Below are 22,576 nucleotides of genomic sequence, written 5' to 3' on the forward strand. Positions count from 1 at the left end.
GACATACATGGAGCTGCTGCTGGTCGAGTTCATTCAGAATGAGCCTGCAGACTGGAGTGGGTGGGAGGGGGTACTGTTGAAACACACCAGTCAGTCTCTTATGAAAGCGCACGGCCCAAGGTTTCAGTCGGTTGTTATGGCTGCTTTGTATGAAAAGGATGTCACGCTCGGAGGAGAGATTTCCAGGGGTCTTACATAAATGTGTGATCTAAAAATATGACTAAAAATAAGAACATCAGGGAGATCGGCATTTAAATCATAGTGTGAGTGTGCAGTAGCCCCGTCAGGCCGAGATACCAAGTGTATCAAATGTCAAGCCGGGCTTATTGTTTTGCATGTGTGAGGAGAAAAAGTGGAAAAGCTACTGAACCTCAAAGTGGTTAAGACTCAGTCAGAAAAAAACCCTTATAGGTCAATGCAGCTGAAATGTGGTGGCAGCTCATTTGATTTCCTATTTAGTTTTCATCTGACAGAGCACTCTGACAAGGAGCTTTTTTCCACACACGCTTTGCTTACCATGTAGTATCCAGGCAGCAGTTTCTGTAAGAACTCAGCCTCCTTGTGCATCACAGTCTTAATGATGAACTCGTCGTCCTTTGTAAGATAGAAGACTGAGCCACTCGCTCCAGGGTTGGACAGCTCGATGAGGGGCTCATTACATAGAGAGTACTGCAAGTACACACAGACACACACACAGGAACAGAGAAACACTGATTGAAATATTGAAAATCTTACACAACTAGAATTACAAAAAATGATGTTATTATGGGTCAGTCGATACTCTGGAAAACCAAAACACTGAGAACATGAGATTGCCAGCTGAACAACATCGTCCGATTAAGTTAACCAAGATAAAGTTGGTCAGATTAACAGCAAATTCAAATTCTATTCATAATTGGCCTCAAATCAAATCAAGTTCAGAACACCCTCCTCTCTCTCCTGTAGTTCTGTTATTTAAGCCAGTGGGAAAAAAACCCAACATTTTTTCAAGAAAACTGGCATAATGAACAAGGGTGTACTACGAATATCTAAGCAACAGGGATATTCTTCAGTAAAAATGTGACAGAGCCAGTCAACACTGGGAAAACTGACTTGTGTTTAGGGAGCAATAGTTAAAATGAATGTGGTTCTCCTACATAGAAAGGAAACCAGACTATAAATCAAACAGTTCTCCAGGCAGTCTGTGTGAACAGCTTAATAGAAGTGCTGCAATATATTAGATTATTGCAGTTAATGTAAATATGGCCAGTGACAGAGGATGGGAAATAACAGCAATATTACATAGTAACTTTCATCTCTTCGATGAAATTCCTCTCACTCCCTTTTGACAACACTTGTGCTCCATATATTCAGCATTGCAGTCTTATAACATTATTGGACTCACAATGGTAAAACCATCTCTAGGCTTTATACAACTTTTGTTTTTGTTTTTTTACATATGTAGTTGTTCTCCCCAACACCTGTAAAAACACTTTGATATGTAAAATTGGTGGAGTTCCCCTTTAAAGAAGCATAGTAATCTGGATCACGGATGGATCAAAATAGACAGGCGGTGCCTGCAGTCAGTCAAATGAAATGTCGGTATAAAGTAGATGAAGGCTTTGGGTGACAGAGTTGCACAAAAAGAGTGAGGAGAGAATACAGTGCATGTTGTACAGGGAGTCAATATAGACCACACTCATTTAGATTTAGATTAAATTCAGGCTTTGTTAATACACACATCAGACTGGTGCTGATACGATGGTTAGCTCAGCTTATTAGCCCATTCTCTCCCTTTCTCTCCGCTGCTGAGCAGCAAGTAATGACAGATGTCGTTTTAGAAAAAAAGGCGACGTTACCCCCACCTACCTTCTGCTAATGGCTCACTTTTCAAACATCCCTCTCGGAACATGACGTTCTGACATTTCATTTTATTTTATTGTTTCACGGGGTCGGAGGGAAAATGTTCAAATGTCTGACTGGAAAAGGACGATCTCTTTATCTTCAAACCAAGAGGGCAAATTTAACAGACAGGAAAGTCTTTTTGTAGATATAACGACCTTAAAGGTGATAGATAAAGCTAAAGCTTGCAAAGATGATGATTCCTTCATTCTGTTAAAAAACCTAAGCATACATATGTCTTTAATTGCAACAATCGACAGAAGCACTAATTTGATGATCGACTTATCATGTTATTTTTCAGTCAGAATGCAAAACGTGGGTTCCCCCCACCTCCACTGTAAGGATTTAAATGCTTTTGTTTGTTATGGATGATACTAAACTAAATATCTTTAGATTTTGAGCGTTGGCCAAATACTGTTGGCTGTGGGAAATTAAAACAGGCATTTTTACATTTTTATACAATTTATAGATGCATTCATACTTTCAGAATTGTCTCTTGTACTGTTCATGTGACAGAGGGCCATGATTGAGTCTTATTACTCTGCGTGCTTGGCAGCAGTTTTAAAAGATTTTATGTTTCCTGCTCAAAACCCTGGTTACACCCAAAACAGTGTACATGCCAAACATGTTACACATAAATGAACAAGTGAGGACACAGTGCCCAGCTCTAGACGCTCCTCCCAAACACCTCATTAAGACCTCTGTGGAAAATCCTTTTAAACGTGGTCGCAGGCTGCCACTGACAGGCTCACATTGTTATTCAAAGTGTCTCACAACATTACGAAGAGGATCCCTAGAGAGGCGGCTGTAAGGTCCTTTTCGTTTAACTAGAAACAGCTATCATTGTATCGTGCTATTCAAGCTCACCAGACTCCCCTGACAAAAACAGTGATTTTAACTCAGAACACAGAGTGTCTGGTCTATTGCTGCCTCAATCGATTTGTTTGTCTTGTTGTGTGTTACACAAATATTGTGTTGGATCCAAACTAATCCTTTACAACACCACAGTCTAGCTAATTGATGGAGACAGTGGTAGACCAGTAACTCTTGGGGTCTGGTGGCATTTAACCAAGTGATGTAACAGCTTTTTGTGGTTAAACAAAAAGGATTTTACAGGTCTATCTCTGTTGGGATCCTTTCTGTAATGTTGTCTGACACTTGGAATAACATTTTACGACTGCTACTGGCAAAAAAAAAAGCACTTTTAGTGGACGTACTTAGATTGGGCACAATTGCCCTAAAAGATTACATTGCTGGCTGAGTGTACCTAGTAGTCATGCCAAACCCAAAATATAGAATATAGGGCCCACGTTTAAAAATGCGTTGAGTTATCATTTAACTGTCCACACTGAGATATTATTTTTCACATGTTCTACCTCCACAAGGTGTCTAGGTTTAGGGTCAGGTAGAGAGCAGTGCCCCTGGATCTGAACAAGACTCATGGTCTCCTTTCAAAAACGCACCACAGAAACCCAAATCCTCCAATTGAGGATGCTCTCTATCAGTTAAGCTAATTATAGCACCCTGTCCCCATACAAGTCAACACACAAGTAAGTTTACATCGATGTAGTGAGATAAAGACAGAAAGACAGAAGAAAGTGTGTGAACTTTAATTCTGAGATGCTGCTTCTTATTACACCAAGACATATCTCTGACTTAAAATCATACAAATAAGTCTGGTAGTCATCTTGTGTGGATATGTGGTGATGAGAGACCACAGGATGGCTGAGAGAGATGGCAGAAGGTAGGATGTGGTGTTTCCACGTGGTAGGAGTACCGCCGCATTGAAGATAAGGGCACGAGGAACGCACAGAAACGCTGACTAAGCAGTGCATGTATATATTCTGCCAGACTGCTCAAGGCAGAGCGGTGAATTGTGCAGCCTCCAGGTCCTCCCCGCTGATGGGGACCTACAAGCTGCAGACCTTCCATCCCTCCGTTCAACCAACCTCTTCGACTCTCACCTCGCCACATCTCATTCACAGTTCTTTTCCTGGTCTTAGCATCCATACGGTAAGAATGAACTTTAATTGATTTAGGGTCACAGACAACACAGCTTAGAGCTATGAGAAGTTAAGTCTTACCAGGTAGTCATCCGGCCTGATGCCAAACAGTTCTCTGAAGTAGCGGAAGGCCACAGGAGCGTATGTTTTAAAGCGGAAGTCCGGGAAATGGTGCGCCGGAGTGAGATTGCTGCCTTCACTAAAGTACAGAGAAATATTAGAGCACATTAGACAAGAAGACAGTGGTCAGATTCATATTTTTCTCAAGCGAACACCCAACAGGTTGCTTAAAAACAGTCAATATGAGTCAATGTGAAGATCCACTCCTGCAACACATAAGCAACACACATAAATATTGCATTATCCATGTGTGCACTGCTAATTAAAAATGTGTTTGGTTGCATAAGAGACCTGGGGAAAAAGATGCTCTCCACCACGTAGAAGTCCTGCATCAACACATCTCTCTCAGGCTTGGAGCTCAGGTTGCCCACAGTGTAACCGATGCCCAGCTGGATGGCACCTTTCAAGGCAGAGGATGTGGTCTGTGGAGAGAGGGGTGCGGGAGGCAGTGGGGGGTGGGGTGAGAGAAATACTTGCCCCTTCTTTAACCCTCACAGTCACAGTGAGAGAAAAACAAAATCACGGTTTTACCATTTAATGCTTTTAAAACACAGAAACATCCAGCGTGTTGTGACATGCTTAGAAGCAGACAATACACAGAGGCTCAGACATGTGCTGTCTACAGTACCTTCTTGTAAGTAGTTTCTCCTGATGCATCGACCCCTCTGTGGCCGATCTTCTTTCCCTGACCAGGCTGGCCTGAGGATGAGGGCATCTGAGGAGTAAAAAAGGGAGAGAGAGTTTATCTTGAGTTTATCTTGGCACAGGTTTGAGTTTTTGCTTTCTGGGCACAGGAGGATTTAAACCTGTTCATTAACGATGACTATTTAAATATCAAAGACTGGGGAGTGGTGCAGTGTTAATGCATTTGAACAGATTTTAGCTTTGATGTTATGAGCTGAAACTTTGGTTCATCCTTTCCAAGGATCTTTATTATTGGATCTCCTTAATCAGTCTAACTCAAACTGTGCATAGCGTGAGGTCTGAGTGCACAGTCTGTAATCTAATCTGATTTAGAAACCGTTTTAACGGCAGAAGTTAGTAGTAGTAGTAGTTTAGATCTCAAAGCCAAACATCCGACATCTTTTCCTGTCGTCAGTGATGTTCATTGAAATTTTTAGTTCAAATTGGCATTTAAGAAGAATTAAATGTCCTCAGCAGACTCAAATTAAACGAGCTGTTTAATACCTCTGGATTGTTTGCTTTAACGTACAGTACAGTAGCTGCAGTGCCAGATGGATGGGGTTTACCAGAGTAGGAGGATTAAGATAATGTGAGCCAAGTTGTCTAGCAAGGACAGAGAATACCTCAGTGATATTTAAATACTTAGTTTGACTACAATCTCTGGTACTCTGTTGTCTGACTTTTGTGGCACTCTTGATGTACCAAGCGACTAAAATGATGTCGAGCAAATATTAACTGACCCAAATATTAATTGAACCAAACATTAATTGACCCAAATATAAATTGTCCGACACATCCTTCATGGAGTAGTGGTTTAATTAGTGTCTGGAACCAAACAACTGGTGGTTATTGATGTGGCAGATCAAAAGGGAACTAAAAAGAGAAGTGTAACAGAGTGGACGATCACAGGGACAGGTGGCGGCTCACCTCTGTGATGAAGGCTTTCTTAGCAGCGGCGTCTGAAAGAGAGAGAGAGAAAAAGAGGAGAGACAGAGAGGACTGTTAGTCGCTGTGAGACGGAGAGGCTCCATTACTCAGCATCATTAGTGCTCTCTGTGACAAAGATGAATCCCAAAGGGTGGACACAGCAGTCCGACATTATGTAATAACAGTGTCAAACACAAGTAGGGGCCTGTCAGCTGGAGGAAGTGCAGGAAACAGTAACGTCAGCGACAAGGACATCCAGTCCTTTTTAAAGCCCTGCAGTATGTACTGTGTGTGTGATTCTGGTCATTTTTAGCCACGCTGGCAGCAGAGATTGAAAAAAAAAGCAGCATGCGCTGGTTAGCTGAAGTCTGTCTGTCGATCGATCAGTCCACCACATAGACCAGACTGAAATATCTCAAATTCATTAAGTGGATTGTCATGCCATTTTATACAAACATTCATGGTTCCCAGACAATGAATCCCTCCTCTAGCGCCATCATGATGTTCACGTTTGTGGCTTTGAAATGTGTCATCAGCTACTGGATGGACACCACGAAATGTTGCTGTTTTCAAATGGAACTTGTGGGCTCGTGGTCACGATACGGTACGTCATGTACACGGTACGCTTGCCGTTGAAGTGGTTGCATTGTCACAACACTGCTGCTGCGCTGTGCTGCTGGGCAACATGGACACGAAAACACTCCTCATTGTCGGCGTCTAGAAGCCACGGAGGATAGCAATTTAGGACAATGTAATGCTAATGCAGGAAATGTGAGGCATCAGCATTTTCCACAGACATAAATTCACTTAAAAAAACTAAAATCAAGACTAAAAACTGAAATGATAAAACTAAAATAATGAATGGCCTCTGCTATTTCTGAAAACATCAAACTGTGCCTCACAACTCATGAACTCAGAGCTTTCAGAAAATTTCCATTTCCAAAGTCGAGAATACGACAAGAGGGGAGCGCCTTTATCAGGTCTAAATGTAAAGGGTGAAGGGTTAAACAAACATACACGCACACATACATACACTTACATTCATCTTGACTTGACTTTTACTGAGTTGGAAACAAGACCCTTCTTTTTCCATTTAAACTAACACGGAGAGAGCAGGTCTACAAAGTTTAAATCTGCTATGAATTTGTTGGAGTGGGAGTAAACTACAAGCTTGCACTCATTAGCAGGCATTACAAGGCTAATATTATCCAGGCTGTAATGTGCTTTACAAGAAGACTAACAAATGTAAACATTACACATTACTTATCGCAATCCAACGAATTACAGCAGTCTTACAACGGCTACGCTGTGATACCTTTTAGTCTAATAACAGCATGTAGGCAGCAGAGAAAGGCAATCAGAGGACGGTTTTCACCAAGAAGGCCTGAAATAGATGCATAAATATCGATGTATAACATTCAGCATAATAATGTGGAAGAAGGCTCATGAGGGCAGGAGAGAGGCAACATGAAATGAGTGAAATGAGAGACTGCAAAGATCCAGAGAGAGGCGATGAGACGGGGCTTCAGACAACACAAGAGGGAGGCTGACTGATTCCCTCTCTGTCATCATAATCATCCTAATATCACACTCAGCTGCTCAGGCGGTGGAATTTGTAAAGAAACTGCAGCCAGTCTGACTGCTATGAATGAATAAATGATGGTATAAATGTCAGTGATGAGATAAAATAATCCTCTACGAACCTGACTGGGTGAGAAAGAATCCAAGTCATCATTTTGTCATTTGCACCTTTGCTTTCATGACTTCCTTTCATGACACAGCAGCAGGAATATGAGCCAGCTCAGGGAGTCAACTGTATGTTGTTTATTTACCCATTTTACTTACTTTCATTATGTAAACTGGCAATTTTTTTGCTTGTAAATGGTGGCACAGCGTGACCCAACCTGCGTGAGTTGGATGGAGCCTGAGACACTTACTGCTATTTTTGCAGCTTGTTTGTTACAATCTAATTCTAAAACTCAAAACTATTAGCAAAACTATTAACTATTAATTACCATCGCAAATATATATCAAATAATGTTCATCATTTCATTCTACCAGTGGCCCTACATTATGAATGGCTACTCACATAATGTTTAGTACATATTGTGAGGATGTAAGAATGATGTTTTAATTAATAGCATTATTAATGCTATTAATTAAAACATCGTTCTTACATCCACAACCTTTTGGGAAAAAAACAGGACATAGTAACACCAGGTTCCTTCTGCCACAACGCACCCTCTTCATTTTGGACATTTTCACTTGTCATAGCAGGAAAGGCACAGGTGGAATTAAAAACATCAGTGGTGGCTCCGTTCCATTAAGCGTCCCAAAAAGCTATTTCAGGAAGCAGCACAATAAAAGGACCACCCACAAGTGGAGTGCAGCCGTATTTGATATCATTTAACATTCTTGGCCTTTTCCTGCTATGACATGTCAAAATGTCAGCAACGAAAAAGGTCTACTGTCTGACATTTTGTCCTGTTGGAGCAGGAAAAGCACATGTGAGCCTACAGCTCCGTTCAGTCATTAAAGTGTTAGTGAGCCAGCATGTGCAATAGCAGGATCCTGGAACTGATACAGCTAAATGATGTGCAAATATTAGTGACATTAGTTAAACATGAGCTGCTTCTGCTATAACATATCAAAATGTCTGTACAAGTGCCTTTAAGCAAGATGCATATTATTATTGAACGGGCCAAATAAGGATGACATGAGATGAAAAATTACTTTCTGGCTCCAACCTGAACCTGTTGAAAATGAATCAGCCTCCCTCACATGCTGAGGCACTAACGGCTAACCTATATCACCCCATGTCAGTCAGGAGCAGGATAGCATCCTCACAGCTTGAGTCTGAGTTTCTGCTGAATTGATAGCCAGCCTCTCTACTCTGTCTCTGTGCGCTTGCCTGCCTGCCTGCCTGCCTGCATCCACTCGTGGATGCCCATGTGACTGAGCCACAGAATAGCCTGTTTGCCACCCCTCCTCCTGCTCTGTGTCTCTATCGCTCTCCCTCTGTCAGACACACACACACACACATTCACACAGGGATGAGCAAGCCAAAGCGTGTCAATGCAATCCCAGCAACGCTCGCTGCAAGCTGGAACATCCAGGGAATAAAATTTGCTGCCGGTGAAAGAATGTTTGCAATGCAGATAATTAAAGAGGAGGCTGTTCTGCTTTTTATCATGCAGTACTGTTTATTTCTGTCTGTGGGTCCAAGTGTGAGTGCACGTGACTGGCTGGCTAAGTGTGGTTCTTCTACATCTTGTCTGTCATTTCCAAATGCCTGTTTCCCATGTGTGCGAGTGTGAGTGTATGCCGTGTATCTCTCTGCACCCGCATCTCTTCTCTTCCACACGCCTGCACCGGTTAAGACTGCCCTCAGAGTGTGTATGCATGCGTAGGTATGTGTGAGGGGTATGAGTGTGTGACCGCGAGCTCAGACTACAGGTTGTGGCCGTGTTTGTATCCAAGCATGTGCTCCATCTCTCCCTGCTCGAGCGAACCACCACTGTGACAGTTTAACCAGAAACATAGACAAATTTGGACCCACAAAGTAGACCTAAATGCTACAAAACCACTATGCTTCCAAAACACTGAATTAATACTAAGAATTCAAATACAAATAGCCTTGAACATAATTTTGCCTATATTTTGAATACATTTTGCTGTCTTTGACACCAAAAAAGAGTGAACAGCAATACCTTTATATGAAAAAAGAATTGTGAAATTTGGCCTTGGGCATCTCTGAGATATTCATGTATGTTTGTCTGGACAAACATACTGTATCACAGGCTACTCTCATACAGTATACTGCGACTATCAAACATCTAGTCAGGATTAATCTGCAGCCTGATTATGACGAACATAGAAGGCTTTTTGCACCCTGGAACATCCATAAACCACCTAAATCTATCAAATATCTGAAACTCCAGTCAAAAATCATACAATATATTATGTATTATACATTCGAATATTCATCTACCATCCCTGTCCTCAGCAGCTTGGAGTAAAACACAGACACTGTTAGTATAAATAAATCAAATTAGGACACAGATGGAAGAGTTAAAAGAGGAGACGTGTGAAAGCTTGAGTAAGAGCCATGCAGAGCTGCATTTACATTTTAGCCATTTAATTTATGTTTGTGGCAGACTGAGATGTTATTATATTATGATCACAAGCAACCAATAGTGAGTACAAGTGACAAAGTTGTGGCACCATTCTGCTATTTCTATAGCGCTAGAGTGATAACATAACAGAAATGGAGAGACATGAAGAAGATGAGAGCATATTACAGCATATAGAGGAAATACAGAGGAGGGAGTTATGAAAGGGGACATGATGGGATAGAAAAAGGGGGCTTTCATGAGGTGCTGTTTGAGAGTATTGCTGTAATGAGGGTAAGAAGGATCTACAGAAATAGGTATATTAGAGTTACATCTGTAATTTAAAGAATTCACCTACCAAAGAAATCTAATAAATTTAAATGTAAGCTTTTTTGATCATACTAAGTACATGTAAATCATCTTCAGAAATATGCCTCTGAGTCTGATAACACGTTATCAGTGTTAACATCCCTTCGTTTACCTTAAACAGGTGAATCCATCCTGGACTATATAAAGAGGCCTCAGAATGAGGACATGAGGAGATAAAACAGGCCCTACTCCACCATCACGCTACAGCAGCAGTGTGTAGTGTTTGGCCCAGGATGGAACAACAAATAGATCCATCCAAATAAATAGCTTCTAGCTAAGACTGTTGCCTAGCTGGGCTGCAATGTGTTGGTTTAATGGCCCGCGCTTACAACCCTTAACAGAATGGTCAATTACTAGCTGGTGATAGCCATGGGAGGGAAAGTGAGATGCAGGCTTATTTATAACACACAAACCCTGCGTTTGACTGATGAAACATATGATCACGTGTATGAAAAAATATTGGTATGAATGCTACACACAAAATTAAGAAGGCAGGCGCAAAACAAAACTGGCCTGCTGGCAAACCAGGAAACACTGCAGCGTTCAAACAAATCGAAACAATGGATGCAGCAACATACTTTGCAAAATACATGCAATAGTAGTAGTAGTATATTGTATTGATTCGAGATGTAACACTGTGCACAGAGCACAGCGAATGCTAAGCTACATACTGATTAACTATGTAAAAACGTTTTACTATGGGTTATGACTGACATAGGTTTCTAACTTTGCGTATATATCATTTTATTAAAGAGAAATAGTATTTAACCCCAAATTTTACCCCTCCAGTTTTCCTCTTCTACTTGCACTTAACTTTTCACACTGAATGAAAATTTAAACCCAAGACCACTCAAATCCATTCCATTAAATAGAAATATTTATATTCATATTTTATACACATTTTCCCAAATTGACCCTGACATATCTGTGCTTTCATTGGAAGCCCTCCACTGAAATCTTTAGTAGACTTAAAAATAAAGTTACGTGCGTTTGAACAGCATATTTTTTGAATGCAAATGAGAATTGGTCACACGTGCTTGATACCTGATCCATTTAACAAGAGTCAATCACATGTGCCGGATCAGTGCGTCCCAAGAGTACTCTGCCTGTATGAAGCGTACCACTGATCAAACTGCTGAAAACAGTGTTGTTTACTTCATTCACATTCATTACTTCACATAACACCTGTGGTCCTGTTTCTCCTCATGTGTACAGGCTCTGAATCACACAGCATTATATGAAACACGATCTCTGCAACACTAACGCAGTCATTTAAAAAGACACAGGCACACACAGTTAAAACAAGTCCTTGTCCAAACTTGCTTTACAATCATAACAAGCCTAGTACTCCTAAAAAAACATAACCTGTGTTATTACTACATTCTATGTCCTGGACTTGTTAAGAATATGATCAATATGTAAAGAAATATCCTCTCCAGCCGTGTGTTTATATTCCCTCTCACACACACACACTTGTGCATGCACACTTTTCCTCCCTCTTGTTTCCATGGTGCCCCTATTGAGGTCAACCAGCATCTTTATGACTAGCGCACGTGTGCCTGGAATCAACAGACAGATGCTGCCTTCCACATGTCCTGTCGCGCTGCTGTTAAATAGGGCATTAGCACAGCCACACAGCAGCAATACAGTATCAACTCGCCCACAGACTACGACTATTAATACTGATTAACATAAGCATTCATTATAGAGAAAACGGCCAGCAGCAGCCTCATGTAACGGACAACCATCCACTGCAAACAAATAGGTTGGGTGTCACCTAACTGTTAACATCAGATACTGTGGGCAGCATTGATGTGTCTTACTGACAGCGGTGTCTGACCCAGATGGGATCAATACTGGGGCTCCCTGTGGATGAGCTAAGTAAGAGGCAGTCTTTGAGATGACTGCTTGTTATCTTGGCAGAGGCTAAGTGATGGCACTCCAGCTATCGATTGGGTGTTAATTCTTTCATGCCGCAACAAAGCGGCGTTTTTCTTATTGTGTCAAAGGGCATCTGACCTGACCTATAAAAAACAGAAATCCATAACTCAAGTGTTTAGAGAAGGAAAATCAACAAGGCAGCCTACTCAATGCAAAGTGGGCTACAGTGCAGTTGGCTCTTGTGTCAGTATTTTTCCTAGTGAACAATGTTGTGAGATTGTAATATTATCTCTGACAACAGCGTAAAGATGAGATGAGTGTTAGAGGAGAGACCTGTTTTTTTCTCTTCTGCCCAGGATGCTGCTGAGGTTCTGACAGACAGAGCCGCCTCGAGGTCCGCCTTTTTTAGAATATGTTAATTTATAGTTAACCTCAGCCTGGTTCACTTCACACAGGAGAGTTATGCAACAGCAATGGCTGCTGTTTAGACTCAGGGAAGGCAAGCTGATCCTAAATCAGTGTCATCAGGCCTTTTCACCCTTGAGCCCTTGATCTCAGTGGCCAGCGGCTTGTGTATTTTTCCATGAGCACAGTCAACCAGCGCGGCCCTCGTCCTTGCAGAAAAGTGGAGGCAGCACAGAGGCTTAATTCAGTGCATTTGGATGCACACTAAAGTTATGAGTGAATCTTCAGGATATGATGTTTACTTGACACACACATATAATGATCTGATAACTCTCTGTTGTCTGTGCAGGCATCATTTTCAGACACCTTGACATCTCATCTCTGTACAGCCTGACAGCTGAGAATGAGCCCACTTTGTTCCATTGTTGCCGCAACACATTTTAACACCTGGTTTTGTCGGAAGTAACAAAATCTGCCTGCCAGCACCTTTAAAGATCAGTAACTGATACATGTTGGTAAAACATTTGTTTAATCCGTACAAAAAAAATTATCTTGTGGTCGAGAGAAGATTGTGAGGCAACCAGCAGAGACATCATACTCACTTTGATAACACATTGAGCAAAGAAAATCTAAAGTAATGTAAACCTTTCCATCTAACCCTTGGCAAGAGAGCCCATTAGCGTTTTGTCGAACTAATCTTTTGAAACCATATTTTGCTTCTCCGACCATCTAAATGTGATTCAAGTCGAAGGCACACACGTGCAGACAGCAGATGGTAATCATAGACCATGTGTTTACATGTCACAGTATCCTGGTTTCTTTCAGAGAGCTCTGGCCCATCCCAAACAGCAAAGAAGCTTCTCTGTGTATCTGTAACAAGGACATAATGTTAGCATGCACAAACACATTAACGGGGCACTCTAAAGGCCAGGCACTAATGCGCATGTAAACATACTCAGTGACTCTTTCTACTCCTGTGTAGGTGTAGCCACCTGCATGTGCATCTAAGTGTATCAATGTTTGCTCTCAGTTGACCATTCCTTCTTGATCGGCGCAGAGCTATTTGGACGGCGACACTAATAATTAAGGAGTCATCAACTTCCTAATGCTAAGCTTTATAAAGAGGCTTTAAATGTTCCTCGCAATTACGGCACTCTGGCAGAATAATATCCTTATGACTTATCCTTCCTGCCTCTGCACGTAAAGACACACAGAGGCAAACACACAGTAACAGACACGGGCAGAGAAACACACACACACACAAACACACAAACACACTGTGATGCCAGCTACTTACAGACTATGTATGTTTTTATACTCAGCTCCAAATACATTAACACATCTTGGACGGGCACACATCCACAACCTATTCCTCTGATTTGCTGAACAAGGCGGTGTGCTCAGAGGCAGGAAAGCTGCTCCGTCCTCTGCTGTCAGTGCTTATCATACATTTTGTATAATACAGTGAATGCGTGGAGGAAGCGGGGACTGGAGAGGACAGCTTTAGACTATGCTAAGTCAACCATTATGATCAATGGCATCAGGCGAGCAAGCAGATTGATAAAAAGCTTCAGAAAACATCCTTTAGAGACGTTTAGCTTGGGGCTAGATGATGAGCAACGCCCTACACGTACAGGCAAACAGGTCTGCATCCAGGCAAACAGCTTCTGAGTCCAAATATAACAATTTTATTAGCAAAAGCAGATTTGGGAAATATTACTGAGTAATTATTTTCAGTATAGATAAATCTCTTGAATTGCAGATCAATCAGTGCAGATCACATTTCCTGTGGTGCAAACTGACTTCTTTTTTTTTTTGGTCCAAACAAGCAGTACCAAAGGTATCAGTTCACTATCAAAGAAAACAGAAATATTCACATGTGAAAACATAGCTCCAGAGAATTAAACAATTATGCTATCATCAAAATAGTTGGATAAGATAATAATAATAATAATGATAATCAAAGAACACATGAAACTGCACACACAGATCAGGCTGACGGACAATTAAAATATTCATTAGCAGCTAAATATCGTTTTAACAGCTGATAAATGCTGCGACAATGAGCTAGTCAATGTGCTAGTCCGTCGTCAATAGGAGCTAAATAACAGCCATTTTCGAGGGGAAACTACCAGCAACACTACTGATTGCCCTTGTTGTTTTGACATATGGAAACTGAATTTCTTATAACAACAAACTTTTGCAGAGCTGTAAAACATTCCAAAACAGGCCGACACCTTTTATTTTCAGATCAGGCTGGAAACACCGCACAGACACACTCGCTCCTGTAACTCTAGTTGGCCAGGCCGGCTGTGGTTCACCCAGGCAAAATCTGAATCTTCTGAGGTTAAGTAAATGTCAAAGAGGCAGACAGAAGCTCAAATGCAAAGCCACCTAAATCATGGTCACTATTACTTTACTATCCCTAATCTCAGTCCCATTCTCTCCAGGCTACTAGACTAACTGTCTGGATTATCAGGATAAAATGGCACCAGCGCAAGGACAGGTGGAAGTCAAGAGACCGTCTGTCTGTTTTTCTGAGTTGCTGGCTGTCTGTGCTCTGCTTCAAACATGAGGGAAAAAGTGACATTTTTTAAAATGATCTATTTCTATTGGCAAGACACTCACTGATACCTGCAGAAATGGCTGTATTTCCTTTATATATACAGTCAGATTTTCTACATTTCTCGGCTAATAAAGGTTTGAAAACATCTTCAAACATCATTAAAATGCCGTCTGCCTTCACCACCCAAATCTATCTATTTAACATTCAGACTGACAATGAGAAGTGGCTGAAATGACTGGCTCGGCAGTCACTGACAGCAGCCAATGAATCTCAACGGCGTTCAGGAGGGGCTGCGACAGCTACATCTTCATTTCACACCGTGGATCGGACTAATGGAACAGGTGGGTATGAAAGTGCAATTTTCCCTTGGAGAGGCCTGAAAGCTCGGCAGACTTTGAAATGGAAATTCAAAGTGAGGAGATGAAGAAAGAGGTGTCTTCACTGGAGAGGAGACTAGCTGCTCGGCCAAGTCCTGACCGAATATTATAAACACCATAGTGATAGTAGTTGGTTTCACACACCACCGGAACACACCTCCACTCGAGTCGATACAACAGCTACTCCTGACTGTCAGCTATACAGACATCCGCCTGTGCATTTGTGGGAATGTGATGCCTGCCCACATTGTGAGTCAACATGTAGCCTGAGTCAGTACAAATACACATCAGGAGAAGAGTTGCAGTAATTGATGTTCCTACAGTCACAATGTCAGTTAGCATTTTGTCCTGGTGACTGGCTGGTGGGAATGTTGTATTAATACCACTGGATTGATATGTCAGGAGTGTGTGTGTCCTATAGTCCCTCTGGGAGCTCTCGCCGCTCCTGAAGAGACTGGCAGGGTTGAGTAGCTGCACCATGTTCTCTGGGCAAAGCTAAAAACAGCTTAGTCCTCCCGGCAAAATCACACACACACACACACACACACACACTCCAACTCTTATGCAATTTCAGTATGTTTTTCATTACTGAGCTCCCGGATCAGAACCGGGCTTAGTGATCCTTGCTGATCCTCAAAATGCAGTCAAAGTTTTCAGGCAAGAGAAAAAGGTCCTTTTAAGGACTGCAGAGGAGAGGAGAGGAGAGGAGAGGAGAGGAGAGGAGAGGAGAGGAGAGGAGAGGAGGTCATGGGAGGGAAGTAGATGGTACAAATAAGCAGGGTGGTGATCAGCCTGACTCCTGTCCCCTGTACTGCTGTTATTGCTGAGAGCAGCATCTCTGTTGAGCCACGGGTGACTCAGCGGAGGGTAATCTTCTCTAACTACAGTAGGAACACAGTTGCACAACAGCAACTCTGCTGCTCGTACCTGTACAGGAAGTCCTAAACAAACACCTGCAGATGTTTGTTTGGCATCTGGGGCTTAGCACAAAGCCGAAACTCTGGCTTAAAATAAAACTCTAACGTCACTCAGGAAGGCAATAGAGATGTGCATCTCTATCATTGATGCAATATGCGTCTCGACAGAATGCCGATACATTAAAGATGCATATGAACCAGCCACCAATGTGTTATGATTCACCCATTCAACATGATCTGATTCATACAATGTGATTCAATGCAATACAACACAATTTGACGTGATGCCAAAGAATATGTTGCTAAGCGATTCAAAATGGCACCGAGTTTTAGTTCATGTCTTTGGGTTTACTTTAGCAAACAGAAAATCATAAATTAAAGGGCCCATATTCTGTAAAATGCACTTTTTATTGTCTATTGACCATAAATGTGTCCCTGGTGTGTGCACCAAATGAGAAAAGCCTGTCCTCTCTCTTTTTCTACTTATTTATCTTTCAGTAAACGTGTGAGAAAACATGCCGGTTACATTTGGCTCCGTTTATGATGTCATAAGGTTGTCTGTCGATCATGTGAACTCCTCCAACATATGAGGAGGCCGACCGTCTCCACTCACTGAAAACCTCCTAAATTCACCTCATCCACTCCACAGTTCACCTTCATCTCCAATTGTGGCTAATGTTGGTGGATCATAACATATCAGCATATCATGGCATTAGTCTGCAGGTGATCCGGTTCAAAAGAAGAACAAACTTCTTCTGTGGACGTCAGTTTTTAAGTTGTGGACCGACACATAGACAGAAGTACACACGCACACACACAACCAAATGCATGATCCCCTGCGGATTTACTCCAGGTGGTAATAATAAATCAGATTTTACTGATGCAAAGATTTTAGAAATGATGCATTGCAACTTCATCACACATTGTATCTGGTCCACACTTTTTTAATCAGGGCAAGCACTTCATGAACTTTTATGCTGATGCATCGATACAAACCAGAGAATCATACCATCCCTAATATACACCTCATTGATGGAAAGTACATTTACTCAAGTACTGTGTGTGTGTGTGTGTGTGTGTGTGTGTGTGTGTGTGTGTGTGTGTGTGTGATGCATTTTATATTATATCATATATTATTATATATTATATATTATATATATATATATATATATAAAACAGTTGTCTTCTGCTATCATCCAAATGTTCTGTGGCATTGGATTTGTCCCAGCATGCCTGTTAGCCACGCTCAGCTTCGACATGCTACAGCACACAGACCACCTCTGCAGGCTGCCGTCTAAATGAATACGTAGAGTGCAGATGATTTGGCACCGCTGTTGGGAGCAGCCTCAGGTAGACGGTTGGTTACTCAGCAAGGTGGACTCCATCATTTACAATTCCACCAACACTAAGCTGCCTCTGTCTCTTGTGCACAGTGTGAGGCTGCACTGGCTGTGGTTTTAAAGACAAATCGTTTTCTAGGCTATTGTCAACCCAAATGAACACACACAGAAAAACTGACAGGCAGACAGAAGCCTTGGCCCTTTGCAAAATACAATGCAGCAAATAGCACAACCTGCAGCTGATCTACCTGCAAAGAAAATGACGGCTCTTCTCCAGGCTGCTGTGGGATGTTGAAACATAGAGGAAACACAAAGCTGTCAAACTATTTTTTCCTGCAGTGCATGAAAAGCAATAATCACACAGATTTTGAGCACAACACATACTAATATCTATGACATCAGAAACTGCAGGACATCTGCATTGCAGTATAAATGAAATGTTAATAATTATAATGGTCATAACTACATCATATTGTATTGCATTTTATATTTTATTGCAATATTATTATTTCATATTACTATTTCTTATCACTAAAACATTACCAGTATTTCATCATTAGCATCTTTTTCTTTCTCTGTGCTACACATGCTGTATCCCTTTCCTCACACGGCAACCTGTCCAGGGTCACGGACACATACCACTACCTCTCAACATCCAAACTGTTACAATTGTTATTATCTGTAGTCATCTGCTAGTTTGTCAATAATCCAAAAGTAAGGAAACCATACTTATGTATTAGGAATTCATTTGCAAGTGCAAAGTGTAAAACAGCTTGAAAAACAAAACTGAGAGGTTCAAACTGCACTGAGAACAGCAGGCTCAGAAAAAAACATCACATATACTGAAACAGTCATTAATTATAACAATAGTAATGTTTATTGCATTGCATTGCATTTACTCACACTGTGATTAAATAAAGAAAAATAAATTTATTACAGATTACTCTGTGACAATGATAGACTTGGTTATTTAAATTTAAATTAATTTAACTATATTATTTTGGATGGATCCATCGCAAATTCACCATTCACTCATCAGATGAGATGCGGGTAGGATATGGCTCAGACCGCAGGTGAGGGAGACTGAATTTGCAGACTGTTTGATGAATAAATAAATGTTCTCACTTTTTAGAGCCCATTAAACCCTCCAGCATTTCTGTCCTCTACTTTGCAAGGCTTTGAACAGGGTCAGACTGTAAATAACTGCCAGATAAACCATTTCACTGTGAGAATCTAAAGATGAAGTCCATGCAGCTCTTATTGAAAAAAGGAACGTAAGAAAAAAGAAAGGACAAAAGAAAATTGGTTGTTGGCTAATAGCGTTTCATAATTTCGCTCTAAAAAGCCTATCTGGGGCTTATCACCCACTGGACCAGAGGCTGGGTACACACTGTACATGCCACCAGTCGATCACAGCGCTGACACACGAATGTACAGATTAAGTAGATCAACACAGGCAGCAACATAGACACTGAAGCCCCAAGCAGGAATCACTTGACTGCTTTCTTTGTTGAAAACAATTGCCACTGATTCTGAGTGGGTGGTTGTGAGAAGTTTGACAGCTTTGTGCTCCTGTCTGACTGCTCTCATGCTGCAGGTGCTGATTATGAAATAATAATAGCCTGCAAAGTGGGCACAGTAACTCACTTAATTGAAAACAGCAGGTCTTTGCCTATTTCTCTTCTGAGGGAAGCCAGGGCAGTATGACACTGCAGTCATGTCACTGTAAAACTGAGTCAGAGTCTCATCCAGTGGCGCATGTAGCAGCAAAGTCACCACAACAGAGGAAAATACAGCCTTGAATTATTTGTCTCTCCTCCTCATTTATGGGTCCATTTCCTGTATTTACTCTGTCACTCATCTTCCCAACAGCTACCACTCAGAAAATGAAAATCCCTGGCCGAGCACAAGGACAGACAGCAGCAAACACCATGCTCCTGCCTCGCTGTGGTGCCTGTTTAAAATAGCTACTTTAGTACACATCCCCCACTTGCAGAGAAAATCAGAAGCACGTAAGACGTAAGTGAACTGCGTCATCATCTACGTTAAATATGACATCAAATAGCCTGGCAGAGGGTCAAAATCCTATACAAGCCCTGTGAATTGGCCACTGGGGTACAAACTGATACTGGCATGCACAGCCAAAGGGGGAGAAAGAGAGAGACCTTGCAGATTGAATAAGGAGGAAGCAAATAGATACATTTCACAGAAGGCAACCACCCTTTGTGCTTCCATCAGCAATTCTGACTGGCCTTGCCTAAAGCAGAGAACAGAGGAAAACATGGGGGGGGGGTCACTGATGGATAGTGACAAATGAGTGGCTGAGCCAAGGGAATCACTCAGAGAGGTGGCAATAGATGAGCTGCAGCTTGCTCTGGGCTGAGGGTTAGGGAGAGGAGAGGAGAGGAAGATTGAAGGTGAGAGAAGTTGAGTAGGAATGTGGGGAGAAGATAAGTGAGATTAATGCTGTCACGCTGACAGGAGACTATGGGGACAAATTACAACCGCCTGAGGATGAGGAGCTTTGAATGGGACTAAATGCTCAGACAGCTATTTAACAGCCAGCTGTGAAACCCACACAGAGTTGCATTCACACATTCATAGCTGCTGAGCTGAGCAGCACAGCCTACTATTACTCATACGCAAGATCTGACGTTAACCAAGCTCTCAGGTTGAGCACTTGGCATGTTGCGTGCCATCTACGATCTCCAGGAGCCAATGAGAATCATGGTGGAGCTTTTCATCTGACAGTTCCTTTCATTCCTATTGACCAATGCCAATGCTACATAATTACACAGCCATAGAAATTAACACAGTCCCTGGATTTAACACGTCTCATCTGAATAGCCTTTAATGGACTATCCCTTTAACACCCTTCACCGACAGATGTTGCATGGGCGTCGCAGTGTGAGCGACACCTACCCTTCCCTGCTGCAGGGTTTATCAGACAAACTAACTTGACCTGCAAAAGCTTCGTATTAGGGGAGAAGACACACACAACTGTATGAGCAATACAAAGAACAAGATCAACATGTTGAATGTGGGTTAGGTGAAAATGCTCCGACGTGTTCGGATAAAACTGAAATTTTACAGCATGTCATTCTGTAAGGCTAATTAATTCAAACATTGATAGAAACTACGATAGAGCAGTGTGGTGTCTGATAATATCACCGGCTTGGAGCTGATGTGTTTGCACATGCACTGATGTTGATACAGATTAACATTATGACAACATGCTGTAGGTCTGCCCTAAGAGTCTGATAACTTCTATTCCACAATAATAATTGTGATTAAAAGGCCAGAGTTTAGGTGAGTTTTGCCAACATTAGCCTACAATGCACCCAGGCTTCAGGCCTTGGGTGATACCTTTTAAACTGCACAATTCGTGTAGAAATTCTTGTACCTTGCATTTATCTGCATTTAAGTTCTCACGTGTTTCAGAGACAACATGAGTGCTTTAGTCAGGAAATTACTGAGGAAAACTGGCTACTGATCAATATTAACGAGTGAAGTCTCAGTGATGTTGCAGACTGTTTATTTACCCTGCTAGAGCACAGGAATACAAAAACATGGAAACAAGCAGAACAACTCGTGGTTTGTTCCACTGGAAGACTTGTTGCAAGGTATTGACGAGACTGGCTTTTTCCTTCATGGGACTTCTTTAGCACTCATTAAATGCTGCCTTAATAGCTTATCAGGGCAGCGCCGCATGGATGATAAAATATGCCTTGCCTCAGTAATATTTAAAACCAACTAAACCTACAGGAATAGCCCATTCACAAATGAATGAAGCTGCGGTTAAAGGAGGTAACGAGGATACAGATGTTAGTATGTTGAAAACAAGAAGCTTAAGAGGTCAGCAGTGTCTCTCAGGCGTCTACCCCGGCCAAATAAATAACACAACAAATCACACTTACTCTCTGAGAGACTTACCCTGCTGCTTTTAGATAAGTTAACTGTCTGTAAACTGTCAGCCTGAAATCATTTGGCGTATTCAGAGGCGTATTCAGTAATGCATTTATTTAACGCTGTTCATCTGCACAGGCAGGCCCTCGCTCTGTCTCCAATATGGTCTGTGTTTGCACGTGAAGGTGCACCAACTGAGCAGGCACACACTTGTGAAACTACCCCAGGTACATGATGGGACACGCACCAGCAAGCATGCCAGAAAAAAAAAAAGAAAAAAGAAAGCATCTGCAGCCAAAGGCACCCCACGTCCATGTTCACCCTCTGATACAGCTAAGCTCGAAGAGTAGGCAGCCCTTCAATTCATGAGCCTGTTCTGTGTGGAGGTACTGAGCTCTTGTCAGAGTCAGCACTTTCCTCACCAGGAACAATGAAAATCCCCAAACTGTGAAGTGCAGTGAACATGACCAGTGAATGCAGCGTGACTAACTGCTGTTACACTCAAGAGCCCAACATTTAGCTACAGGCACACATACATGTTTACAGACATATCCTCTTTACTTTAAAGTCATTACCTGGCTTCAATAAATAGCACTGTGTCGTTCATGTAGTAGCATCCACTTCTATGTTGATGATGAAGGCGTTTCTCGTCATTAATCTAAAATTAGTTTTAAATGCATGCAAAACCAAATTTACATTAATTTACCAAATAATGGCAACTTAAATGTAAACCTGATCTTCTCACAGAGAAACAAAAGGCCTGCTTTCACACATTCTGTAGATATTGACTCACGAAGATCACCTTTCTTTAATTCATTGATTCTGGTGATGTCTACATGTGTCTACCTCTTCTTTAAAATCACTACACACAGTCCATCACTGTACACATGGCTGTATTCTTGTCATCTTCTCTTTCTGTAAGAAGATCTTCACTTCTAACATTACTTCTCACAAGAAAATTTCAAGATATCAAGATAATCAAAGTTGTTCGACAGATTAATTTCAGCAACAGCAAATAAATACAAAATGTAATTTTTAAAGCCAGTGTGGCATCTTCACATACGGACCAACACCATTCTTTCTCATAA

The 22,576-nt window shown here is 41.6% G+C and overlaps 1 protein-coding gene across 1 annotated transcript in view; it reads right to left on the reverse strand.

The window, feature by feature from the left end:
* pip5k1ca (phosphatidylinositol-4-phosphate 5-kinase, type I, gamma a) overlaps positions 1 to 22,576 on the reverse strand; it is a 41,954-nt gene that overhangs the window by 17,518 nt on the left and 1,860 nt on the right. The window contains exons 2-6 of the mRNA XM_070831601.1: positions 5,616 to 5,647; positions 4,633 to 4,719; positions 4,296 to 4,426; positions 3,966 to 4,083; positions 517 to 669 (exon numbers count right to left, since the gene is read on the reverse strand). Of these exons, the coding sequence (XP_070687702.1) occupies positions 517 to 669; positions 3,966 to 4,083; positions 4,296 to 4,426; positions 4,633 to 4,719; positions 5,616 to 5,647 (521 nt within the window). The remainder of the gene's footprint in view (positions 1 to 516; positions 670 to 3,965; positions 4,084 to 4,295; positions 4,427 to 4,632; positions 4,720 to 5,615; positions 5,648 to 22,576) is intronic.

The sequence above is a fragment of the Pempheris klunzingeri genome, chromosome 6 (genome assembly GCF_042242105.1).
Source record: "Pempheris klunzingeri isolate RE-2024b chromosome 6, fPemKlu1.hap1, whole genome shotgun sequence".
In the NCBI taxonomy this organism is placed as follows: domain Eukaryota; kingdom Metazoa; phylum Chordata; class Actinopteri; order Acropomatiformes; family Pempheridae; genus Pempheris; species Pempheris klunzingeri.